General features: G+C 55.4%; 9 protein-coding genes across 9 annotated transcripts; 3 read left to right on the top strand and 6 right to left on the bottom strand.

The window, feature by feature from the left end:
• Positions 1–249: 249 nt before the first annotated feature.
• Positions 250–2,113, bottom strand: CCOS01_09923 (uncharacterized protein; the record flags this gene model as incomplete). Its single annotated transcript, XM_060458080.1, has 5 exons — positions 250–341; positions 403–417; positions 471–638; positions 693–1,900; positions 1,977–2,113. The coding sequence occupies 5 exons, from the start codon at positions 2,111–2,113 to the stop codon at positions 250–252; spliced, it is 1,620 nt and encodes a 539-aa protein (XP_060311245.1).
• A 636-nt stretch (positions 2,114–2,749) lies between these two features.
• Positions 2,750–4,317, bottom strand: CCOS01_09922 (DNA polymerase subunit Cdc27; the record flags this gene model as incomplete). Its single annotated transcript, XM_060458079.1, has 6 exons — positions 2,750–2,922; positions 2,977–3,715; positions 3,767–3,834; positions 3,889–4,094; positions 4,153–4,208; positions 4,264–4,317. The coding sequence occupies 6 exons, from the start codon at positions 4,315–4,317 to the stop codon at positions 2,750–2,752; spliced, it is 1,296 nt and encodes a 431-aa protein (XP_060311244.1).
• Positions 4,318–4,866: 549 nt separating this feature from the next.
• On the top strand, positions 4,867–6,318 carry CCOS01_09921 (DNA repair protein rad18; the record flags this gene model as incomplete). Its single annotated transcript, XM_060458078.1, has 2 exons — positions 4,867–5,398; positions 5,465–6,318. The coding sequence occupies 2 exons, from the start codon at positions 4,867–4,869 to the stop codon at positions 6,316–6,318; spliced, it is 1,386 nt and encodes a 461-aa protein (XP_060311243.1).
• Positions 6,319–6,500: 182 nt separating this feature from the next.
• CCOS01_09920 (Snf7 family protein) lies at positions 6,501–8,017 on the bottom strand (the record flags this gene model as incomplete). Its single annotated transcript, XM_060458077.1, has 2 exons — positions 6,501–7,881; positions 7,968–8,017. The coding sequence occupies 2 exons, from the start codon at positions 8,015–8,017 to the stop codon at positions 6,501–6,503; spliced, it is 1,431 nt and encodes a 476-aa protein (XP_060311242.1).
• A 789-nt stretch (positions 8,018–8,806) lies between these two features.
• Positions 8,807–11,125, bottom strand: CCOS01_09919 (TRAPP complex protein TRS85; the record flags this gene model as incomplete). Its single annotated transcript, XM_060458076.1, has 1 exon — positions 8,807–11,125. One exon carries the CDS (start codon positions 11,123–11,125, stop codon positions 8,807–8,809), a length of 2,319 nt encoding a protein of 772 aa, XP_060311241.1.
• A 651-nt stretch (positions 11,126–11,776) lies between these two features.
• CCOS01_09918 (uncharacterized protein) lies at positions 11,777–12,820 on the top strand (the record flags this gene model as incomplete). Its single annotated transcript, XM_060458075.1, has 1 exon — positions 11,777–12,820. One exon carries the CDS (start codon positions 11,777–11,779, stop codon positions 12,818–12,820), a length of 1,044 nt encoding a protein of 347 aa, XP_060311240.1.
• Positions 12,821–13,365: 545 nt separating this feature from the next.
• Positions 13,366–15,583, bottom strand: CCOS01_09917 (transcription initiation factor IIF subunit alpha; the record flags this gene model as incomplete). Its single annotated transcript, XM_060458074.1, has 3 exons — positions 13,366–13,607; positions 13,665–14,130; positions 14,183–15,583. 3 exons carry the CDS (start codon positions 15,581–15,583, stop codon positions 13,366–13,368), a joined length of 2,109 nt encoding a protein of 702 aa, XP_060311239.1.
• A 1,558-nt stretch (positions 15,584–17,141) lies between these two features.
• CCOS01_09916 (uncharacterized protein) lies at positions 17,142–20,453 on the top strand (the record flags this gene model as incomplete). The annotated part of the gene is made up of 1 exon (XM_060458073.1): positions 17,142–20,453. The coding sequence occupies one exon, from the start codon at positions 17,142–17,144 to the stop codon at positions 20,451–20,453; it is 3,312 nt and encodes a 1,103-aa protein (XP_060311238.1).
• An 879-nt stretch (positions 20,454–21,332) lies between these two features.
• Positions 21,333–23,059, bottom strand: CCOS01_09915 (ribose-phosphate diphosphokinase; the record flags this gene model as incomplete). Its single annotated transcript, XM_060458072.1, has 3 exons — positions 21,333–22,549; positions 22,612–22,759; positions 22,949–23,059. 3 exons carry the CDS (start codon positions 23,057–23,059, stop codon positions 21,333–21,335), a joined length of 1,476 nt encoding a protein of 491 aa, XP_060311237.1.
• Positions 23,060–23,579: the final 520 nt, after the last annotated feature.

Here is a 23,579-nt window from a genome sequence, read left to right as displayed (position 1 = left end):
AGTAAGAAGGGTTGAAACTGACTCTCGGTCTTGTTTTTTTTTCTTGCTTTTCTGCAGCTACTTTGTTCTTCGGGTCTTCAATCATCTGGCAACTATCTTTAGAAAAGGGATATAACTCTATTGATGCAGCGTAGATGCCAGTCACCACCTCCCACGTCATGTCATGTCATGTCATGCCATGTCATGACCAACTGATTAACCGTCGCGTCTATATACCCAGCTCGCCATACCTAAAAGTCAATGCCATATTTAGATGGTATACGGCTTCGCGTCAGTAAAGATCAAGTGAGGCTTCCTCTTAGCCAGGTCGAGAATCGTCTCGGCAAAGACGCCGTTGGCCCCTATCAAAAGTCAGCATCACAGCTCACAATGTCGTCGAAATCAGGTATTTTAGTGTCTTACATGCGAACCAGCTTCCTGTATTATGTGATTAGCATGATAGTTGGTGAAGCGGGCTCGACGAGACTTACGAGTATAAGCAGAAATGCGGCCGACATCAACACTCTCGTGAACCAAACCGAGCTTGGCAGAGTTTAGGACAAAGTCAAGGCACTCGGTGATTTCCTGGTCATTCTCGGATGTCTGCGCCTGGATCAAAAGACTCATCGGCCAGGCGTTGGAGAGCCCAATATGGGGTCCTGGGATGTTGTAAGTTTCAACACACTCCGACGTATCAAAGACAAAAAACTCACCTCCGATTCCGTGGAACGCAGCACCCTCGAGATAGTAAGGGTTGCCAGTCTTCTCCAAAAGCATCTTCCTGGTGTTCTTGTACGTCTGATCATCCGCAGGCAAGAACCCCATGAGAGGAAGCGCCAGCAGCGACGGGTAATTCGCATCATCCATGAGAATGGACGAACCGTACCCGTCAACCTCGTACGCAAAGACGTCTCCGTACTTGGCGTGCTTGACCACACCATTATTCCACACGCCGTCAGCAATTGTCTGGCTCCACTTGTCCACCGTCTGCGCGAGGACGTCCTTGCCGGCCGCCTTGAGGAATATGGACGTGCGCTTCAGCTCCACGGCCATCATGGCGTTCGCCGGAATAAAAAAGCCGAGGATCGTAGCGTCATCGCTGGGCCGGAAAGCAGACCTCACGAGACCCGTTCCGTTGTTCAGCGGGTTACCGACGCCCTTGAGGTTCAGCGTCTCGGTGCCCGCGTCCGTCTTGCGCTGGAAGGTGTACTCGTTCTTCTGGAAGCGGCCCGTCTCCGGGTCGAACGTGGAGCGGGACTGCTCCTCGAGTACGTTGAGCACCGTCTCGAGAGCCATGAACCACCTGCCCGTCATGAAGTCCTTGGACTCCGTGTGCTCGTAAAAGTCGTTGCCCAGCGCGAGGAAATGCGCCAGCGAATCCAGCTCGTACTTGCACTCGAACACAAACGAGGGCTCGTAGATGGGGTGCACCGTGTCGTCCTGTCCGTTGTGGCTCGGCTGCAGGTTCGCGATCGGAGGGGGCTGGAAGGCGTTGCAGTACGGCGACTCGATGACGTACTCGGCCTGGGTGTTGATGGCGCCCAGGATCAGCTTGAAGATGGCGGGATCTTTCTTGGCCAGCGCCTGGTAGGGTGAGAGCTGGTTCGTGCTGTCGCGCAGCCACTCGGCAATGATGTCGCCCGTAATGATGAAGGACTGCGGCCCCTCCCATTTGCCCTCGTCGCGCAGGCTGCGGCCCTTGAGATCGACGAATCTGGTATCAGTCCCATCGGTATGGAATTTGACAGTGGTGTCTGTTGTGGAAGGGAACGCGTTCTCGAATAGTCTGGCCAGGTCGGGGTCCTTCATTCTGGATGTGATATCCTTGATGACCTGCTCAATGGCATCGGAGTGGAAAGTACGGCATCGTGGATCGGGTCGTTGGTAGGGCAGGCCAAGGGGGCCTTCGCTCAGGGGTTTACTGGCGACACACACACATTCTCAGCATTGATTCGTGGTCTCAAGAGGAACGGCCAAGGCCAGAGTCGCAAACTCACTGGGGGTATGTGGAATACTGCGCATAGTTGGGACATGCTTCGCGATCCTCGCCAGTCAGAGGTTCTTGCGCCGCGTAGGTCTGGCCGACCAGCAGACCCAGGGGTAGCAGCAAGTCAAATACTGTGCGTAAGGACATGGCTGCGAGAGCAATGTTGCCTGGCAGGAAAAGGCACGGGAGGGAAAAGAGAACAAAATTTGAGTCTATGTCCGCATGGGTATCAATCGCTGAGGAAACCCTTCGCAGTGCAGAGAGATCGTGGCAGGGTCCAGCAACAGAAACAAAAAAGCGATCGTGTTACGAAGCAATGTGCGGCGTTGGGTTGACGCGGAAAATAGGACGACGAGCTCCCTGCCAGCCAGGTGTCCGCTGCGTCTTTTGGGGGATGCCGCAGCGTCACTGTGGTCCCTTGCAGGAGCTCTGACCGGGGTTGCGTATTTTAGCGTCGCATCTTGACGACTCAGGCCCACTGCGGGGTGACGCGGGGCGACCTCCGGCGTCCGTGCCGCTCCCGGGCCGGCGCTGTTTCTCCTAGTCACGCCAGTGCTATTTCAACCTCTGTGATCTAGAGGCAGTAATTGCCCGCAGTTACAGCCAATAGGAGATCCATTGGTAACAAAATCGTTGGACAAATCGCGGATATCTGCATGTGACAGCTTGCTTTACTGTGGAACTCTAGAGCTTATCTTGTAGACAACGTTTCTCTCCTTTTTCTTTCATGCCAAGTCTCCATCAAGCCTCTTGACATGGGCCCCCAAAATCTTTCCCCGGCATTCATTTCTTGCCAAAGAAGGACATGATGTTGCCCTGTCCCTTTGGAGCAGGCTTCTTCGGCTTCGCAGCTTGGCTTCCAGAACTTGGCGCAGATGAAGTCTTGGCCACCTTTGCGGGCGGCGGGGGTGCCTCGTCTTCTGAGAACTCTTCCCAAGCAGGTTCCTGGATAGTGACTAGTAGACTGTTGTTAGCTTTGAGAAAACTCAAGGGAGTATTGCCAAACTTACCAAGGTAGCCCTGATCGTCCATAATCTGCTTCTTCTTCATGACTCTCCGCTTGCCACGCCGACGGCCGTCGCCTGTGCTAGAAACGACTTCCGCTGGTTCAGGTTTCGCTTCTGGCTCGGGAGCCTCCTCCAATGGCTCATCCATCGGCTCGTCCTCCTCCTTCTCTTCGGGCTCTTCCTCTTCCTCGCTCTCTTCCATCATCATTTTCAGCTCAGCCTCGCGGTCCTTTCGTGACTTTCTTCCAGAATTGGCAGGGGCTTTTGCGGCGGGAATGTCTTCATCGTCATCCTCGCCATCATCAGATAGTGCGGGCGTCTCGACGGGTGCCGGTTTCGGGGCCTCTTTCGGCTTGCTTGCAGCCTTGGCTGCGGCTTTGGCAAACATGCCCGAAATGCCAGACGAGCCACTCTTCTTCAATGCTGGTGGCGCCGCGCCCTTCTTCGTTGCCGCCGTGGACGTGGGTGTCTCTGTGGTTTGCGCCTTGGTCTCTTTCTTGACAGGTACCTCTGCCTTGGAGTCAGGGGCTACGGGCTTGACTGCGAGAGGTGCTACCTCCTTCTTGATAGGCTTGGCCGCCGGTGCTGGAGCAGCAGGTGTAGGTACTGGTCCTCTTCCTTGGCGGGTGCGTTTGCGGACATTGGGATTGGTGATGGTACCGTATGTCTCTGCCATGGATACACTTTCATTCGTCGACTGCTCCTTGATTTGCTGATGAACGTCTGCTAAAAGTTGCAAGTCCTGGGGCACTGGTCAATGGTTGTCACTAGACGGAGGAGACTAAAGGCTTACCCTGGTAGGATGCCTCGCCAAACTGTAGATATGGAATGAGGTCACCTCTTTGTAAGTGGCCAGAGTGTCTAAGAAAGGTCAGTAATGTAAAAAAACAGTGGAAATAAGAAACTTCTAATTACCCTTCAGGAGGTCGCCAGGGACAAGAGACATGGAGTGGGTGACAACATCTTCAGAAGTTTCGACATCAGGGGGCGAGCTGGCCATTTCAACATCGCCATCATCTTGGACCTTTTGTTGTGCTGGTTGGGTTCCATAGATCAGGTAGGTTGCATGGATTGTGCCAGGGCGCATCCCATTCTGTGACCGGTGGAAGTCATAGAGCATTCTATCAAAAGGTCAGCAGCTGTTGCACTAGTCAGTGGAACGAAGCTACTTGAACCGACCCTTTTGCTGTGTTAACATGAACCTTGAGTGCCCTGCTGAGGCTTCGATATGTGACCTGGGATATTTGTGAGCACCAGTTTGAGGGCCATCATGGGAATGTCGTAGCTTACAATTTTCTCCTCACTCAGGATCTGGTCAGCCAGATACTTTTTGTATTCCTCCATGGTGAAGTTGTCTGATTGTTCTCCCGATAAGACTTGAAGTGGCCCAATGTGAAGTGATTGAAGCTCGTCAAAGAACAAGGCGACACCTTTTGCAGGGAGTTGTCACGATGATTCCCTGTGAAGAAGGTACAAGGTGGTGAGGCAGCTACCTGCTCTGAGAAGACGCGTCGGGCCAAAGACAAAGACGCGACCCCACTATTTCTTCTTAATTGATTTTCTGCGCACACCCCCCTGCTGGGGCCATTCAGGAGAGTGCGATTGGTGACGTTATCCACTAATTCTACACCTCCCGGTCTTCAAATCCCTGACACTTTCCCAATGAGCGCGCCACTCGACGCGACTTTCCCATCCTCTCCAAAAGCTCTCTGAAGCCTTTGCCTCTGGACATCCTTGTTACTATTGCTCGAGGTCTTTTCTCAAATCGCCAGCTCAGACACCCAAAGTCTTTTCCAAGCGACTTGTGCCTCGAGAGTACCGATCGCCGCCGAATATACAGATACTTACTCACGCTTGACTTCTGTCACGAATCCCCCAGTCCAGTCGCCCATAATGGCAGACAACTTCGAGGACGTCCCAGACTCAACAGATTGGCTCTCTACACCCCTCCCCGCTCTCTCAGCAGTCGAAGCCTCCTTACGATGCCAGGTCTGTAAGGACTTTTTCAAGACACCAATGGTCACATCATGCTGCCATACCTTTTGCTCCCCCTGCATCCGTCGCGCCTTGTCCAACGACGGCAAGTGCCCTCTCTGTCGGGCTTCGGACCAAGAGTTGAAGCTGAGGAGTAATTGGTCTCTCGAGGAGGTTGTCGACTCGTTTGTCAAGGCCAGGAAGGATACGCTACACTTTGCTAGGACGGCGGGCCAGAACGACCAGCGAGATCCCAGCGGCAGTGTGGCCAAGAGGAGGATGGCTGAGGAAAGGGGCGACCAGCAGCCAGAGACCAAGCGCCTGAGGAGTTCGGCGAGGCTCAGCAGGACTAGATCTGAACAGGCAGCCGCCGCGCCCGTACATGAGGTCGATGAGGTTGACGAGATGGAGGAGGTACAGGAGGACAACGAGTCAGAGGACGCAGATTTCGGTAAGCCAATGCCCTTCTTTACCAAGCGCTTCACTTGACCACCCTTCTAACACATATCGGTCCCAGCTCCCGAGGATGGTCTGGTCCCATGCCCCATATGTAGCACCCGGATGAAGGAAGCCCAGGTCTTCCGCCACCTCGACACCTGCGACGGCTCAAAACCACCCCCACAACAACATACAGCCCAAGCCCGCACAAGCGCAAGCCGTACCCCGACACCAAACACACCCGCCCGCGGCGCCGGCCCCAGCAGATCGCATCCGGCCCCCGAACGCCTCCCCGCCCTCGCCTACTCCATGCTCAAAGACGTCGCCCTGCGCAAAAAGATGTCGGATCTCGGCCTCTCCGTCACAGGCGGGCGCGTCCAACTAGAAAAGAGACATAAAGAATGGGTGACGCTGTGGAACGCAAACTGCGACTCGGCGCGACCGAAGCGGAGGACGGAGCTGCTGCATGACCTCGACGTGTGGGAGCGCACGCAGGGTTCCAAGGCAGCCATGTTTGTGAAGCCGGGCGTCGCGGTCAAGGACAAAGAATTTGACGGCGTGGCCTGGGCGGCAAAGCATGACACTTCGTTCAAGGATCTAATCGCAAATGCGCGCAAGTCCAGAGCGCAGGCCAAGCCGAAGAGCGAGGAAGAGGAAAAGGAGACAGCTACGCCAAAGTCAGAAGATGGCGGAGCTGCTTCAGCAGAGACTGGTGCTCCCAAGCGGGATTCAGAGAGGAGTGACGCGGCGGTGATTGATCTGACAGAGCAACCAAGAGATACCTCCAGAGAAGGCGGCGTAGACGAAGCTCCCCCGGGATCCATGATGCAGGCCGACAATCCGGCACTCAAACCGCAGGTCCCAGCATCGACGTATTACCTACAGGACGGCTTTTCAGAGCCTCAGATACCCAGCGGTCAGGAGGCGCGGTGACATTCAGCGTGGTAATTGCATGACATAGCGCTTTCTTCGTTACTATACCCTGCCGACTGTGAGATATACAGACTTTGCTTCAATACAAAACCCAGCAAAGAAACGCCGTGATCTAAACCCCATGGTTCATTAATACAAATGCGTGATGAGACCCCGACGTGATATGATGCCAGCCATCCCTTTCACTGCGCAGGCATCGGCTTCTCCCGCTCTCTCTCCCTCTCCTCGAGCCCCATCCTCTCCAAACTCTCCGCCGTCTCCCCCGTCGGCGACTTGGCGTCCTGCCTCGCAACAGGCTCCGCAACAGGCGTCTTCAAATCCGCCATCTCGGCCTCAAGCCTCCTCCTCGTCTCCTCAGCCTCCCTCTCCTCCCTCGCCTCCCTCTCCTTCCGCTCCGCCGCCTCAACCTTCTCCCTCTCCTCGCGCTCCATAGCCTCAAGCTCCTCATCCACCTCGAACTCATCCACCACAGGCGCAGCACCAGCCTCGGAGATGATCTTGCCCACCTCGTCCACCTCGCCCATCTGCTCCCGCAACCGGTCCACCACGTCCCCGACCCGGTCCGCGCCGCCGACCTTCTCGTTGAGCCCCTTGAGCGCGCCCGCGCTCGCCTCCATGACGCTGACGAGCTGGACGTTGTCCCGCGCCTCTTGTATCCTCGCCGCCACGTCCTCGAGCTGGTTCAGCGTCGCGAAGCGCTTCTCGAGCGACGCTTCGGTCATTTTTTTCGACTTGAGCGCCGCCAGCGCGGCAACCTTGTTCTTTTTGACGACGGCTTCCTTGGCTGTTGCCGCGAGCTCGTCCACGCGGGATGTGAGGAGGGCCGTCTGCTGCTTCATGTCGGCGATGAGTTCCTTTAGCGACGAGACGGCCGCGTCTTCCTCGGTTATCGTCGTCTCGTCCTCGTCCGTGCTCGATCCCTTTATCCTGACAACCTTTCCGTCGTAGACCACGATCCCCTTGTCCCGTGAGAGGAAGACCAGCAAGATATCCACGTCCGTCTCGGATAACCTCCGATCCTGCACCAGCGCATCCGCAAATGTCTTTTGGAAATGCGTCTTCGTATACGTCCTGTCGAACCTTGAATCCGCAGAGGTGACCCTCTCCGCAAGGCTCTTCGCCGTCGCCTCGACATTCCTCAACACCACAAACCGCCCCTGCGGAACCCTGTCCTCGCCCGAGGTAGACTTGCCTGCAAACAACTGTCCCGCCGCCCACGAGATCACGCTCCACGGCACCTGCGCCCACGTCTTACCCGCATAGATGCTCTCCTTGGCCTTTGTGAACTCGTCGAGCGGGTACAGGTCCTTGTCGGCGACGGCCTCTCTGACGACGGTGCCGAGCGCGAGCGGACGGCCAAACTGTTTACTCTCGAGGGACCGCACGAGCTGCTCGTCGACGTTGACTACTAACAGGTTCGGCGCCGAGAGCTGCGAGGCGATGCGGCCTTCCCACGCTGCGCGAGCGAGGGCTTGGCGCCAGGCGCTGACGTTGGCTTGGAAGCCATCTGGGTTCAGGGTTCGTTGGGGGCGGAAGTCGGAGTAGAGAGCTGGCAAACGGGCCCTGCGTAGGCAAAGGCATTAGTATACGGCTGGACTCGGAGCTTGGGGGATGATATGAGTGAGTGAGTGAGTGAGAGAAACACGAACTTGCGAAAGTTTTGGTCTCTTTCGACGAGAAAGTCGGCGAGCTCTCCCATATTGGCAGAGTGACGTCGGGGTCTGTCGAGAGACCTCGCAATAGGTTCTGTCGAATGTAGCTGCGTTTCGACCTCGGGTCGGCTGGAGGGGGGATCTCCTCAAAAGGTCCCAGTGACGAGGGGGAGAAAGTAAACTTGGAACGAGCAAAAGAAAAGGCAATCAGGAATAGGTTCAAAATAGGACTGTCGTGCTCCGCAAGGCCTAGAAACTCCCCATCGAGCTCAAACGAAGTAGGAGAGAAGCAGTTGGTTTGGCGGGACAGTGGGGGAAGCTGCCTTATCGGCGTGGGTTCAGCAGTCTTTCTCCTATCGGTTGCCGGTGAGATCATTGCTGGGTCCAAGGGTCCCCAGTGACAAGTGTGTCCAGGTGCCTGACCTCGAGCTGGGGGATTAGCGCAGGTACGTACTGACCACTCACTACCTTGGCGTAGAAGATGCCACCAAACGACATTTACACAAAACTGGGCACCAGGTCTAACTATGAGTAAGGCAATTAGTGTAAAGAGGGAGGAACGATGGCTTCAAGACGGATACCTTGGATTAAATGAGAATTTGGGGTGTCAAACGAAGGAGTAGGCATGGCTTCTGGCTGCATGCCTTACTTTGTCTGCCTTCTACTATAATTCGTCCTGACCAAAGAAATGAACAATCACAGTGCAAGGACAACAATACTGAAAAGAGGCAGCGACAGTGGTTGTAAATGCTATTAATCCGCTTCGTAAACGCATCTACTAATCACTTCATTCGCCCATCGCTGCACCTCCGCCACTCCAACCGATCCAAGTCGTGTTAGCCAAACTCGTCTTGCACCGATCCGTCACCCTTCTCTTTGACGGGTGACACAACCTCATGCAACGGCGCAGTCTCAAGGCTTGCGACAGGTGCTCCTCCACGACCCATCATGCTAGTTCTTCTTGACCTGAAATCCATAGTCTCACTCTCTTCAACGAGGACTTCCTCCACGTCTTGTGATGGGGACTCGTCGCCTCCATTTCCATCGTCCACGTCGAGCTTCTCATCGAGCTGATGCTGTAGGCCAGCCACGAATTCGTTGGCAAGGCTGAATTTGGAAACGCCATTTTCGTGCGGAAGCTCCGAGTAGATCCTCGAGGCTTCGTTGAGACACCGCTGGGACTGTATGTACTTCTGTTGCAGGTCCCATGCCTCGCCGCCGAGGATACACCACATGGCCGACTTTCTCTTCCGGTGGCCCCACGAGCCTGAGCCGACGCCCGGTTTTGAGGCGTAGCAGACGGCGAGTCGCTCCTTCATGAGAGCATCGCCGACGGGGCCGAGGATCTTGGAGTCGAGGAGGCGGATGCCCCATCTCACAGCGTCGTCGACGCTACTGCCGCCCCTAAGCCGCAGAAGCTCGATTCCGAGCGTCAATGATCTCAGTGCTCCAAAAGGAGAGCTGCAACGTGTGTAGTAAGAGTAGAAGGCGGCTTCCAACATCTGGTCGATCGTTTCGGCGCGGGATTTGGAAGGCAGATTTTGCGGCATGATAAGGAGACTGGCGGCGGCCATCTCGTTGGCTGCCGCGTGGTACTTCCAGGCCTTTGCGTCGCTAAAGTCGGACCTTAGGAGATCATATGTTGAGTGCGCTAGTTTCCAGTCCCGGAGCATGAAGGCGAAGTCGGCTAGCTTTCGCATGATGGCTTCTGAAGCATCTGGTCGGTAGAATCCGAGCGCGTCATAAGCGCTTGATGACCCGCTACCTCCCACGACGGAATTCCTTGAGCTACTGCCGAAGCCTCCCCATTTCCGCGACAGATTCATGAACCTTCCCGTAATTCCTCTTCTACGAGATGCGACTTGATCGTTCCACAGCGACACATGGCGCTCCATGGTAGGTATGATAGACTGCGTAACCATCTCTCTGACAAAGGTGCGAATCGCCGTGGCATCCGACTCGAAGATGTATCTTGTCGGGTCCTCGAAGTCTTCTCGTTCCTCGCTGTTTCGGATGTCCTTCAGTTCTTCGGCTGCCGACATCCAATCGCTCCGCGGCAGAGGTATGCTATCGTCATCGGTCTCTGCGCTCTGCGTGCTTCTCAACCGCAGCAAATGGCAGTGTAGGCCGAGATGACGCTTCATTTGGTCGAATAAGGCCAGTGAACGGGTGACGTCGTCGCGCTCTTCATCGTGTACCAACACGTAGTATCGAAGATAGTCTCCGTCTACCCACACTGGCAGTCTGTTCTCCCCAGTGCTCGTGTCATTGTAAAGTTTGCGCAGATCTTCTATCGGTGATGGACTCCGCGAGCTGATGGCAATCACGCAGGCCACTGGATGCGCAAAGGTCTCGTGAGGTGACACGGGTATGCCCGATAAGAGTCTCCGCAGGTATAATGAGTAGTATGGGGAAGTAGCCTCCACGTCCAGGCCCTGTCTCGTCAATCCGTGGTGCGGGGTGTTGAGGAATGACTCTTCAGCGTAAGACAGATGGCTGTCCACCACCGCTTCAACGTCGTCGTAGTGGCTCTTCGATTTTGAGACAGATCCGGCTTGTCCGTTGGTCGCCGCAGATTGCGTGCCTTGCGAAGCGTTCGAACCAGGGTGCTCGATATTGTCTCCAAATTTGGTGAACCGAACCGAGTAGTCCTCCCATGATTTACTCGCACCGTTGCTGTCTCTGATGGTGACCTTGCCCTGGACCTGTTCTCCGAAGGGGCGCAGAAGCTCCCACAATCCGTTCTTGAAACCCTTGTCGGTCGCGAGCTCCTCGGTATCTGGCGAGGCGTAAATCGCAACATGGGGTACATAGGCTTTCATGATCAAGTTGCGCGGATCGCCGGGGCTATCGGAAGCATTCTCGATGAGCGAGCGAGCTGCTGGTCCACCAAAGACAGAGCCGGACATTGCGCTTCGGGCCGGGGAGCCTCGTCCCATGGGAGACCCTGAGCGTGATCCGGGAGGCGTCAAAGTGGAAGCGAAGAGCGGCGCGACAGAGGGGTTGGATCTTCGGTATGGTAACGTGACCTCGGATTGTGCCAGCGGGTGGCCTTCGGGAACAGACTGCCTCTTGGGCGGTCTTCCAGTCGAGGCGGCCATGGGCATGGCGGGGAGCGACTCGATTGGCGAGGCCTCATTGTCCGGGGACTGCATGACCAAGGCTGCGTGAGGCGTATCAGTCGGGAATGACCGATACCCTGTGCCTTGATCTTGTCAGATGAGTAGAAGCCAGTGGCTTATATATCGGACGTTCGGTGATGTTGGAGCATTCGTAACTCCGCCGGATGGCTTTGGGCGTCGTAATTAGTAGGGGGCTCGGCGGTGGATCGCAAAAATGAACGAATGTTCGGCGCAGTCTAAAACTTTTGAGAAGAGGTCAGCAAACATGGAAAGTGTGAAGCAGGAGAGAAAAAGATGGCGTACAAAGACTGGCTCTGCGACGATGCCACAGTTGTACTGTCCGCTGCAGCTGGCCTAATTACAAGCCAGAAGCCGTCATTGTGAGGTTCGCGCGAGAGAGACCACTCAACCCTCCGATAAGTAACTAGCGCCCCGTCACATGCACGTCCATTCGTGGAAGGGACGAGGGAGAGTGGGGGGACCCTTGTCGGTCCGCGGCCCCTGCTTTTCTGGTTCTGGTCCATCAAGGTCCGTGCATCTTTTCGATGTGCAACGACGTCGATACCTCAGTCTTAGCTTACCTGTGATATCTTGAAGTATCATAGCTCTTCTCATTACCACCAAAACCACCCAAAACGAACCCCATTTCCAACCTTCTCGTGGCTGCACAGGCCATATCCGACAATGCCATCCGACCTCTCATCATATCTTGCAAAGAACTACTTAGTAGCAGATCCGAAACCCACCAAGAAGCGCAAGCGCAAACAACCCACCGAGACCCAAGGCCTCATCATCGCAGACGACGACGATAACGGATGGGGCAACTCCACCGCACAAGACGACGACGCAGAATCAGGACCGGCCCTCGTATCAGGGAGCTCAGCAGAGTTTAGGAAGACGAAGAAATCAAATTGGAAGACGGTCGCCGCATCCTCGAAATCACAAGGCGGCGCCGGCGCGGGCAACAATGAAGACGACGACAGCGCCGCAGCAGCAAACGCGATCCTCGCCTCAGCGGCAGCAGAAAATGCAGCAGCACGAAACGCAGACGACGAGATGCCCGTCATAGAAGGAGGAGGCGACGACGACGACGCCGCCGCCAACGTCGTCAAAATGAGCGACGGCACACACGCAGGCCTGCAATCCGCCGCCGCCGTCTCAGCACAGCTCCGCCGCCGCCAGCAAGCCGAAGAAGCCGAGTTCGCGAAACTCCGAAAACACGGCAAGGAAGAGGAGACGGTCTACCGCGACGCCACGGGCCGGCGCGTCGACGTCTCCATGAAGCGAGCGGAGGCGCGTAAACTCGCGCTCGAGGCCGAGGAGAAAGAACGGCAGGCAAGGTTGGCGCCCAAGGGCGACGTGCAGCTCGAGAACGCGCGGAAGCGCAGGGAGGCGCTCGAGGACGCCAAGCTCATGACGTTTGCGCGGACGGCGGACGACGAGGAGATGAATAACGAGCTCAAGGAGCAGGAGCGGTGGAATGATCCCATGGCGCAGTTCTTAAGCGACAAGACGGGCGGCGGTGGTGGTGCAGGGGCAAAGGGTAAAAAGGGGAAGAGGCGGCCGGTGTATGCTGGCGCTGCGCCGCCGAACCGGTATGGCATCAAGCCGGGGTATAGGTGGGATGGCGTCGACAGGAGTAACGGGTTTGAAGGGGAGCGGTTCAGGGCGATTAATCGCAGGGAGCGGAATAAGGGGCTCGACTACGCCTGGCAGATGGACGAATGATCGCGCTAGGATGTCGACATTTGGTTCGGTTAAGACACCGGAATGCGATGGATTCAAGCATTGGATATCCCATGATATTTGCGTTCCAGTCACAATCAAAGTGATGGTTCAAATCTGAGCCGACATCATTTTGAACTTCGAAATAAAAATGACATATAATTTCATCCCATGAGCAAGAACTTAACTTCATAGCGTAAAAGACAACCAAAGAGCATGTTCATTGCGGTCTCGAAAGGCGTCCTGCTGGCTTGACGTCTCTCTTCTACTATTGACTGAGAGGTGTTTGCTCGGGTGCTTCTCTCCTCTTAGAATATCTGGTTCGCGTTTGCGACTCTCATTGAAAATCTTCAAAGATGACTAATTTCGCCCGAGCCATGTACGCCCTCCTCGAAAACAAAGCTGTGCTCATTTCACTCATACAACTTTTGTGAGATAATCCAAGGTACTCATTTATGGGTGACACGTCGGCGCAGGACTCTTCGCCGACGAACTCATCCTAATGATGGATCAATCGCTAGCAGAATCTACAATATTGGCTTTCCCGCCTAAGGCCTGCGACGAAGGATCTTGTCGGATCCGTAGGCACAGTTCTCCTTGACAAGCTTGATCCATTCCTTGCGATCCATCTGGCCAGGGCCATCGCCGATGCGTCCCTGGAATCTCCTCATCAGGTTGCCAATGCTGATACCGCCAGGGAGCTCAGGAAGGGCGTCAACAATCTCGTGAGCTTGAATGGGACCACGGGGCGCGGGCGATCCCTCGGGAACTGGTGAACCGGGCTTGGAGCCTATAAACTGCGTTAGCATGTACTCTAAAAATTGAGGAGCGCGATCCATGTGCATACCGGATGTGGCCGGGACAGGACTACCGGCTCTCGAGCCGACTGGCGTGCCTCTTGCTCCGCTACCAACGAGCTTGATCTTCTTCTTCCTCAACTGGCCGTCTGACATCTCTCCTCCAGTTGCCTCGCCATCGCTCATGGCACCCTTGAGGTGGCTCTTCAGGCCTCCTGAAGGCGTAGACGAACGGCTCTGGTGGACAGAAGCTGCGGCATGCTTCTTCAGCTTCTTCCGAGAGGACTCATTGCCACTAGATTCCGACAAGTTGGGAGAGCCGGGACGCTTCAGAGACTTGCCCTTCTTAAGAGCATCGGTATGTTTCTGTCGGCCAGACGGGGTAGTGTTACCCTTGGAAGAAACGCCCGACGCAGTCTTATCCTTGGAGTCTCCGTCCTTGTCCTTGTTCTCTTCATCTTTGTCCTTGTCCTTCTCTTCTTCCTTCTTCTTTTCCTCGTCGGAATCATCGTCGCTCTGTGCATGTGATTAGTTAAAAATAAACTGACAGCTTCTCTGAGCATCTTACCGATGAAGACTCGAAAGGATCGTAGCCACTCGAATCCGACTGGTAGATAGTCTCCTTTTCTCTCTTGATGAGTGCCTTGGTGGTTCGCTTTCCCTCTTTGCGGCGCTCCTCCTCGGCTTTCCTCATTTCGTTCAGCTCCTTTTCTACTCTGCGCTCGTCGGCCTCGCCAAACAGATTGGCGCCCATTTGATCTCGGCGAATGCGATCAGTAGCCTCCTTGGTATCCTCGTCATTGTCCACGTCTAAGCCGGGATTCTCGTCATCGTCCTGGAACTCGTCGCCTTCCATGTCAATTTCGTCATGGTCCTGCTTTTCTTCCCGAGAAGCAGCTCTGAAGGTGCTACTTTCTGTCTTGATTCTCGCAGGTCCGTACAGAGCATGTCTGGTCGCCTCCCACTCATCTTGCTCGCTCTTCTTTTGCTTGTCACGCATGTACCATCGGCCGATGTCTGTCTTTTTACTCATCAAAGCCTCGGCTTCTTCAAGCCTCATGGTATTGAAATGGGGCTTCGCAGTAAATTTGTACCACTTTTCCAAAGGTATCGCCGCGAATTTGCCATCTCTAGTAGCAACAAAGCAGACGGTGGTCTCGGACAGAGGCGCGACGTATGATCCGACCCAGACGTTCTTGCCATCTGCGTCCTCTAGGTGCCAAGGGAGCGCCTCCTCGTATCGCAGGCCCTGTTGCTTCTTCTCTTTCTCCGACCGAGGCTGGCGGTGGAACTGGACATCCTTTTCCTTCTCCTTGGGCTTGGGCTTTTTATCAAGACTAGGATCCTTCAGACTGGGTGCACTCTTAGCGAGTTCCACAGCTCGAACAGCCTCACGTTCGGCCTTGAGCTGTGCCAAACGCTCGGCTTCCTTTTCATCAACGGGTTGTGGCTCGGGCTCTTCGTGCTTGACCTCGCGTCCGGGAGGCGGTTGTCGTGGGTCGCGACGTTGAAGCGTGACAGGTCGGGTAAATTCATCTTGGTTTGTGGGATCAATGCCGTTCCTTTCGAGCTCGGCCTTGGCGGAAGAGAGTTTCATAACGTGATGTCTGACACCATCTTTCAACGCTTTTTTGGTCGTTACGATCTTGAATTCCCTGACATTCTGGGGCGCGGGATCGAGCCAGCCGCCGTTTGCCGCTCTCTTCGCTCTGATATCTTCCTCGGTTTCGGGTCGCTGAAGGCCGTGGTGACCTGTTCCACCGGCAGCTGGTCGGGCTCCTGAGGCGGTTTGCAACGAGCCTGGAGGGGGACGCGAGGCAGCCGGTCGTGGAGCTCCAGGTCGCTTGCGGGCAACAAGGGGATCGCCTTTGGGTCGTCGCTTGATCGGAGGGGGACGAGGCTGTCCAGGCTGTCCTGGTAGGCCATTCGGGTTTTGGCCGTTGGGCAGACCTGGTGGCGGCGCGCTCATGCTGTCAGCGGGCGCGCGAGAGTCGAGAGCGCTTCCTGCAGGCTGTTGTCTCGGGAAGATTCTAGTGAGCGACGCTTTGTTTCTCCGTCGTCAAGCAGTCTCTGTCAAGTGCAAGTCAGAATCGTAGGCAGGAATGAGGCTTGCCCAGATGTCTAGGGCCGCGGCGCAACAGAGAATAGCTGATGACGGTAGACTCGGTGATGCGACAGAAGGTTGGATATCAATGTTCGCCAGAAAGTCTCGAGGACTAGCTTGATCGGCGGTTGTGTACTCGCGAATTGATAAGTACGGATGGATTGGCGAAGGTGAAGAAGTCGAGGTGATGACAAAGAGCATGCCCGGACGATGAAGTGCATGCGGGAGAGGAGGATTGGAAGGCGCGCTCAGAAATCAGGCGCACTTGCCTAGGCAGCTTGGAGAGCTTGCAGAAAAGCTGGGTGGAGACCGTGCTAAGGTAAGGTACCTTGATTGTAGTTTGCCGGCAAAAGCTTGGTGCGCGGTACATTTGTAGCCAATGAATTGATCAAAAGTAAGCCCAGCGTGCTAGTACTCTTTCTGGGCGGGCCATCCTCAGTGCCTCACAATTCGCCAGTGGCTGTGGAACCGCATCTGGAAAGGGCGAGCCTCACTGTGGTAGGACGTCATTGGGATGGCCTTACTGTTCTTAACTTGCCGTACCTCAACTAGTAGGTACCGTAGCTTCAATAGCAAGGACAGATGTCGCAATAGATAAGATACCTAGCTTTCCTTCAACTACTTCAAGGAATTAATCTTACGTGCGTGCAGAGCGCCCCTGGCTCGAAGCACGACATCAATGCCTTATATCTATTGAGTATTAATAGGATGTTCAGCCTCGACAACGTCAACCGTTATCAAAATGCGTGCCCTTGACTGGCCCATATATTTGCACCAACCCAGGCAATAGTTACAAATCCAGACATCACGGCATCCAAGATAGGGGGTTTTGCTGTTTTCTGCTGTAAAGGGGTGAATAGGAGAATCCAGTCAATGGCTTCACGAGACCGTGGAAGGCCATGAAAGATGTGAGATAAATAGTAAGCATCCAATTCATTCCACAAATCTTGGTTTTAGCTATCCACATAGAGGTACTTGCGGTACCTTACCTCACAGTCCGCGGGGGGCAGTATCTGTACAGTGAGAGACCGACTGCATGTACCCATTGTTGTACAGTGCGTCGCAAGTCTGAGACTGTAGCCCCTCACTCTGGAATGTACCTGCTTCCCCACGTAAAGCTTCCACCTCACTTGAAGTTCCATTTACACCACCTACCTACATGAATGAGGTGATCGCCAATCGGAAACTGAATACAAGCTTCCCAATCACAGCACTCTTACTCACCTCCGTATCTATCCTCCAAATCCCCAATCCTCTGCATCCAACTGTCCAAGCCATGCGTCCCGGACGTGTCTGACCAGGTAAGTGCTCTGCGCCTATTTTCAGTGCACCCATCTCATCAACTCTCACAGAAGCCTTACCCTTCCTTCAGCTGTATCCAACTCATCGTATTCGATGATAACACCTTCAAGCAACAATCACCATGAATAATAGCACCAGTAATTCCGGTATGGGCCAGTTTGGTGGCTCTCAAAACAATGGGCTCGAGGATCAGTTGCGAAACATGATTCTTACCAACGGTACTCCAGCCACCGGCCAGCCTCAGGTTCAAGATGCCCCGCGAACAACCGCGCACTTTCCCGGTGGCGGAACCCCGGCGAATGGACCGAACGATCATCTTCAACCCCATGGAGACCATCTCGAAGCTTCAGCCGGAGTCAATGGCAAGCCACCACCCTCGCCCAAGGTGGGCAGAAAGCGACTCAACCAGGCGCAGAGACGACAGATGAATGCTCAGTTGTCCATTCCCATTGACACTCGCCCCTCTCCGCCCACCGAGGCTGGACGACCCTACACAGGCTGGCCTTCTCCTTCTTACCCTCACGAGAATCCTAGATTCCCCTCTCATGGACGACCAGGCAAGACGTATCATAATCCAGACCTGCACCACAGGCCGCATCACCTTGCAGGCGGCATGTCGCCTCGCTCCCCCAGACAGAACGGACATCGAAACCTCGTCAACTCTGAACGATACCAGCATGATCAGCACCCAAGTGGTCAGCAAGAGCACGGTTCACCGCGTTTTCCACGGAACAATCATGGCCAGCTTTACAGCCCCCGTGGTCAACACCACCCAGTCCGGCCCGAGGAGTTGGAGAACCAGGCATCCTACCTAGAAAGCCTCTGCAATACTCTCGTTGCTGGCGCAGAGATTGAAAGAGGAGAGATCGCCGAGAAGGAAGCCTTCCGAGTTAAGATCGAACAAGTGTGCCAGGCCGCAGTTGCCGAATATGAGGCGACACAAAATGGTCTGGAGAACTTCCCCCCGCCGTCTGTGCAACTCAAGTGCTTCGGCAGTCTGTCTTCTGGGTTCGCAACGAAAGCCTCAGACATGGATCTCGGTCTGGTCTCACCCCTTTCTGCCCCCCAACCGGATGAGTCGGGCTCTGCGATACCCAGACTTATCGAGAAGGCTTTTCTCGAAATCGGCCTTGGCGCGCGTCTGCTGACCCGCACGAGAGTACCAATCATCAAGCTTTGCCAGAACCCGCCCGCGAAGCTGCTCAAGGACCTCTTGGAAGAGCGTGAAAAGTGGGAAAAGGGCATCGTGGATACCGACCATGCGGATGCTGCAGATGATGACGAGACGGCTGATACTCACACCAAGGAAATGACGGACGAAACGATCGACGACCCAAACAACCCAAAAACGGGCGAGTTATCTCCTGCAGGCCCCAATCTGAACGAGCCCAGAGTGCCGGCTATCTACCAGCCCGAGAACCAGTCTCTCTCTGCTTACTATAATGTAGCGAAGCGAACTTTGAGAAGATTGGGAGGTCGGGATGTGACTCTCTCTAACTGTCGTGAGCTGGTAGAGGAGGACTACGACTTGCTCAACAAGGTTTGCGAAGCGTTCTTGAAAGGCATTCACGACGTGCCGCTGAGAAGTAGACTCTCAAATTACCTGTCTCTTTCTTTCAAGACGATCACCAATGTTCCCAACTACCGGTCCCTGGCTGGCGTGTACGCCCAGATGGAAGGCGAGAAGATCGTCATGCTATGCGAAAGAGAGGCTGAGATCGGAAGCATAGACGACACCGACGATGCAACTCGGAATTTGATAGCGTCTTGGAAGAATCTCCAGAATCAGCAGCACTTTGGAATCGAGCCCCTGACATACAGCAAACATCTGCAGCTGCACCTGGAGAAGCTCAAAAAGCTCCCCATTGCGCAACTGCTCACTCTCGAACAGAGCCAGTTTGAAGCAGCTACCGGATACCACGCGAGGACACTCAAGATCCTCGCGAACCTGCGCCCCCGAGGCGATCCTAACGCTACGGCCGCGAAACAGCTCATCATCAACAGATACACGGCCGGCATCTGGCCGAGCACCACTCGCAAGAGCGTGCAGGAATTCATCGACACCACCAACGGACCACTCAGCCTCCTCACCGTCGCGCGCCGCCACAAGAGTCTTCAACTTGCCCTCGAACTCGAAAAGGCAGTCGACCAACACCTGTACGATCCGAGCATCGAGAACGACGTGAGAGAATACATCTCGATACTCCGTGGTCCCATGCGGAAGAGCAACGTTCAAGACCCCCAGTACGACTTCGTCATCCCCGTCACCAAGCAAAACATGGAGACCATAAAGCGGATGCGCGACCTTAAGGATCCGGCCAAGATGGCCATCAACCAGCCCCGCGACCCCTACCGCGACAAGCTCGAGTTCCCAAAGAACGGCGTTGGCGTCCAGTGCGATATCAACTTCGCCGCCCACCTCGCGCTGCACAACACCCTCCTCCTCCGCTGCTACTCCCACACCGACCCCCGCGTCCGCCCGCTCGTCCTCTTCGTCAAACACTGGGCCAAGGTCCGCGGCGTAAACACCCCGTACCGCGGCACCCTCAGCAGCTACGGCTACGTCCTCATGATGCTGCACTACCTCGTCAACGTGGTCCAGCCCTTTGTCTGCCCCAACCTCCAGGCCCTCGGCCCTCCGCCTCCGCCCCCTGAAGGCCTGCCTCCCAAGTCCCCGGCGCTGCTCGACGAGAGCATCATCTGCCGCGGCCGCTTCGTCGGCTTCTGGCGCGACGAGGCTGAGATCCTCCGCCTCGCGCAGATGAGCCAGCTCAACGGCAACCGCGACTCCGTCGGCCAGCTCCTCCGGGGCTTCTTCGAGTACTACGCCCAAAACGGCTCCATGAGCACCTACCCGGGCCGAGGCTACGACTGGGGCCGCGACGTCCTCAGCATCCGCTCGCCGGGCGGCCTGCTCTCCAAGACGGAAAAGGGCTGGACGGGCGCCAAGACGGTCATCGAGTACCGCCCCAACGCCAACAACACCGCCGCCGCCAACTCCCCGAGCACCGACGGTCCTCCCCCCGGACTGCAGGGACAACAACACATGACCTTGAAATCGCCCATCGACCCGCCCACCCCGACGACGATGACAACCACCAGCGGCACCATCACTACCTCCACCGATAGCAGCGCAGCAGCATCGGCGGCGGCGCAGAAGAACGGCGAAGTCAAGGAAGTCCGGCACCGCTACCTCTTCGCCATCGAAGACCCCTTCGAGCTAGACCACAACGTCGCCCGCACAGTCACGCACAACGGCATCGTTGCCATCCGCGACGAATTCCGCCGCGCGTGGCGCATCATCAAGGCCGCGGGCGCGGGTAATTTCGGTGAGGAGCTGCTTCAGGATGTGGCGGCCGTCAAGGAGGAAGGCGAGAAGAGCACGTATTTGCAACTGTTGGACGAGATTCACGGGTGGGAACTGTTCGAGTAGAAAGGGGACATTGCTGTGTTGACTTGAGAGATGTGGACGAATTTGACGTTGTGTTTATGAAATCCCAGGCAGGGGCGTCACGGAGGACTAGGGGTATGCGGTACGTATGTACTGCAGGGACGATGTCACGACGTAAAAAGGCAAAAAAAATGTTTGAAAGTTGATTTGTATTATTATCAAAAACAGGAAGCTAAAAGAACAAAGTCGGTGCACACGCCGACTGTGATCAAGACATCCACACATACATCACTTGAAGAGATGTTCGAAGGTTTCTCTTATCCCTCTCCCACCAGTCCCGGAGGCTGTGGCCGTCATGAAGACGACCGGAAGAGGGATCTTCTTTGAGTCGAAAATTAATCTGCCAACGCTCCGTTCAAGGCCTGTTCTGGGATGAACTGGGCCCCGGCTGTTCAGAAAACAGCATCGTTGGTGTGAAAGGTAAGAAAGGGTGATGCAATGGATGCAGCCCAGTCTTCCATCAGGTAAAGGTGAAAAAAGGTGTATCAGTTGAGGAACGCGCGCACACGCCATACTGGATGGCGGCCCGGTTGAAAAAAAAAGGTATCAAAGTTTCATCATTCATGTCTAATACTGACCATGCTTTGTGTTGATGTTGAGCAAGACCTACCAAAGTCTCCTTGGGAACGCGTATTTTTTTTGGTTGCAACCATCTCTTGGCCATTCCACTCTTTGCCGTTGTAGCCCAGAACGCCGCGCTGAAATGCCTATCTCCCCCGAGTATGCCGCACACATACTGGAGCTCAATAAAAAAAGAGAATCCTTGAGCCAGTCCAAGATAGGAAAAAGCAGAAAAAGAAGCCGTGTCAGGCGAACTGTAACCGAGACAATCCTTGCACGCTCTCTCGCCGGGAAATCTTTTCAGTCCAGAATGTGTTGGTACAGAGGGGAGATTGATTCGCCGTAGTGGTTACGGCGAATCGCCTCAGCAAGGAGGAAGGAGAGGTCCAGTACCACGAGCTTAGGGCACCGCTTGGCCTGATCCTCGGGGATGGGGAAGCTGTTGGTCACGAGAATGGTATCGATGCACTCGCACGCCTGAAGCTGGTCGAGACTGTCGCCGCCGAACACGCCATGGGTGGCCATGCAGTAGACCTTCTTAGCGCGGCCCTTCTTGACGACTGTCTCGGCAGCGGCGATCCACGAGTTGGGCTTGTCGATCATGTCATCAACGATGAAGACGGTTCTGTTCTTGACATCGCCGACCAGCGTGATCATGTGCTCGACCTTGGGATCCTTCAGGACCTCGTCCTCTTCGTCCGACTCCGGGGCCGCGTCTCCAGAACCTCCCAGGGCATGGGGCTCGGGAGCAAAGAATGATGATGCATGCGACATGGTCATGGGATCGTCGCCCTGAACGCTGCCGCTGACGGTCGATGCAGCTGGCGATGGATAGTCGTCGTCCACTATGTGACCCTGAACCAATCGGCCGTGCGTAACTTCATGGGCGCGACGATCATCGTACTGCGCGTCGCCCTCCTCCTCATCATCGTCGACCGACCCATCGCCAGGCTTGGACTGCGTGGGTGTTGTGGGCCGGTCGTCCATCGATCTAGGGTGGGACCTCGGAGCGCTGGTGAACTGAGGAGAACCGTGTGCGTCGGTTCTGATCCGGGCAGCTCGGCCAGGTATAGCGGGAGGTGTGGAAGGTCTGGGTGGCTCACGCGTTGTCTCCAACACGGGTTCCCGATCGAGATTGTCCAGGTGGTGCATGATCATACTCGAAGTCATGTTGGTTCCCTTCCGGTTCTTCTCTGTTGTGACCATGCCAAAGTTGAGCTTCAATGCGTCTGCAAGCGATGTCACACGCTTGGTTCCGCCCGCGTTCTTGGACACGACAACGGCCTCCTTCCAGTTGGGCACGTTGTGACGAATCCATCTCGCAATGAGGGGTTCGGCGTGAAGGTTGTCCACCGGGCACTTAAAGAAGCCCTGCATCTGGGATGCGTGCAGGTCGACGGTAATGACGTGCTTAACGCCGGCCACGCCGAGGAGGTTGGCAAGCATTCTTGCTGTGATGGCACCCCGATGGGACTTCTTCTTCGACTGGCGACTGTAGGGGAAGTACGGAAGCACAGCTGGGGAAGCGATTGAGTTAGCACTGTAAGACGATAGTCAGAGGGAGTGGAGCTAATCTTACCAGTGATCTTGTTTGCTGATCCGCCATTGCAGGCCGAGATCATAATCAACAACTCCATGATGGTGTCGTTGACCTTGGCGCTGCCGGACTGGACGACAAAGACATCCTTTTCGCGGACGCTGGTCAAGATTCGCACGCTCGTCTCGCCCTTTTGTGTGACGGGTCAGCCTCAACAGGGAGTCCAAACAAAGTTGGAATTGGTCCAATCAAGGCAGTGGGAGCGGCCGCGGCTGCTGTTCCCTCCATGATTTACATCATGAAAAGTTCGTGAGCAGGAACGCGGCGTTTCCCCCGCCCTTGGTGGTCGACGGCCCAGCGATGCGCACTTTCAGCTTACATTGGAAAATTGGGTAAGCTCCGCCTGGGCAGGAGCCATGCCCAGGTTCTCACATATCTGATTAGTGAGGACTGGGCAGGAGGAGCCCGCGAAGATGAGAGTGCCGCGCATGTTGAAAAGAAGAATGCGAAAGGCGAAGAGGTTTGATTCGCGAGGTGGGGAGCTTTTATTACTGCGAAGGAAAAATTGAGTTGGGGACAAGGGGGCTGTTCAGCCGAAAAGCGGGCGGGCACGGAGCCAGGCGCTGCAGTGGGGTCGAACGGACAGTGCAGGCACGTGTAATGGGCGAGAAGGTGCTACCATCACACTGTATTTATCCGGGCCGGAGATACCCTTTCCAATCCCTAAAGCAGAGCCGCCGCTTCCTATGGTTGATGGGGACTGTACGTACCGTGTGTCACGCACCGTGACCCCGCGATGAGTTTCTGCAGGAGCTCAGATCGTTCTTTCCATTACCTACCTACCAAGGCAAGTATTCAGGCAGATGTCTTGAGATACCTCAAATCCATGTCCCAACATTCAATGGATTACTTGTAACGGGATCGTTTGATGGAGATTGGACCGCCGTAGTCAAAGGATTCGATCGGATTCTAACACGCGGTATCAGTTGGGGAAGCAGCACATTAGAAGT

Source organism: Colletotrichum costaricense, assembly GCF_030867565.1.
Source record: "Colletotrichum costaricense strain IMI 309622 chromosome Unknown Scaffold_10.1, whole genome shotgun sequence".
In the NCBI taxonomy this organism is placed as follows: Eukaryota; Fungi; Ascomycota; class Sordariomycetes; order Glomerellales; family Glomerellaceae; genus Colletotrichum; species Colletotrichum costaricense.
This window is presented reverse-complemented; position numbering and strand designations above follow the sequence as displayed.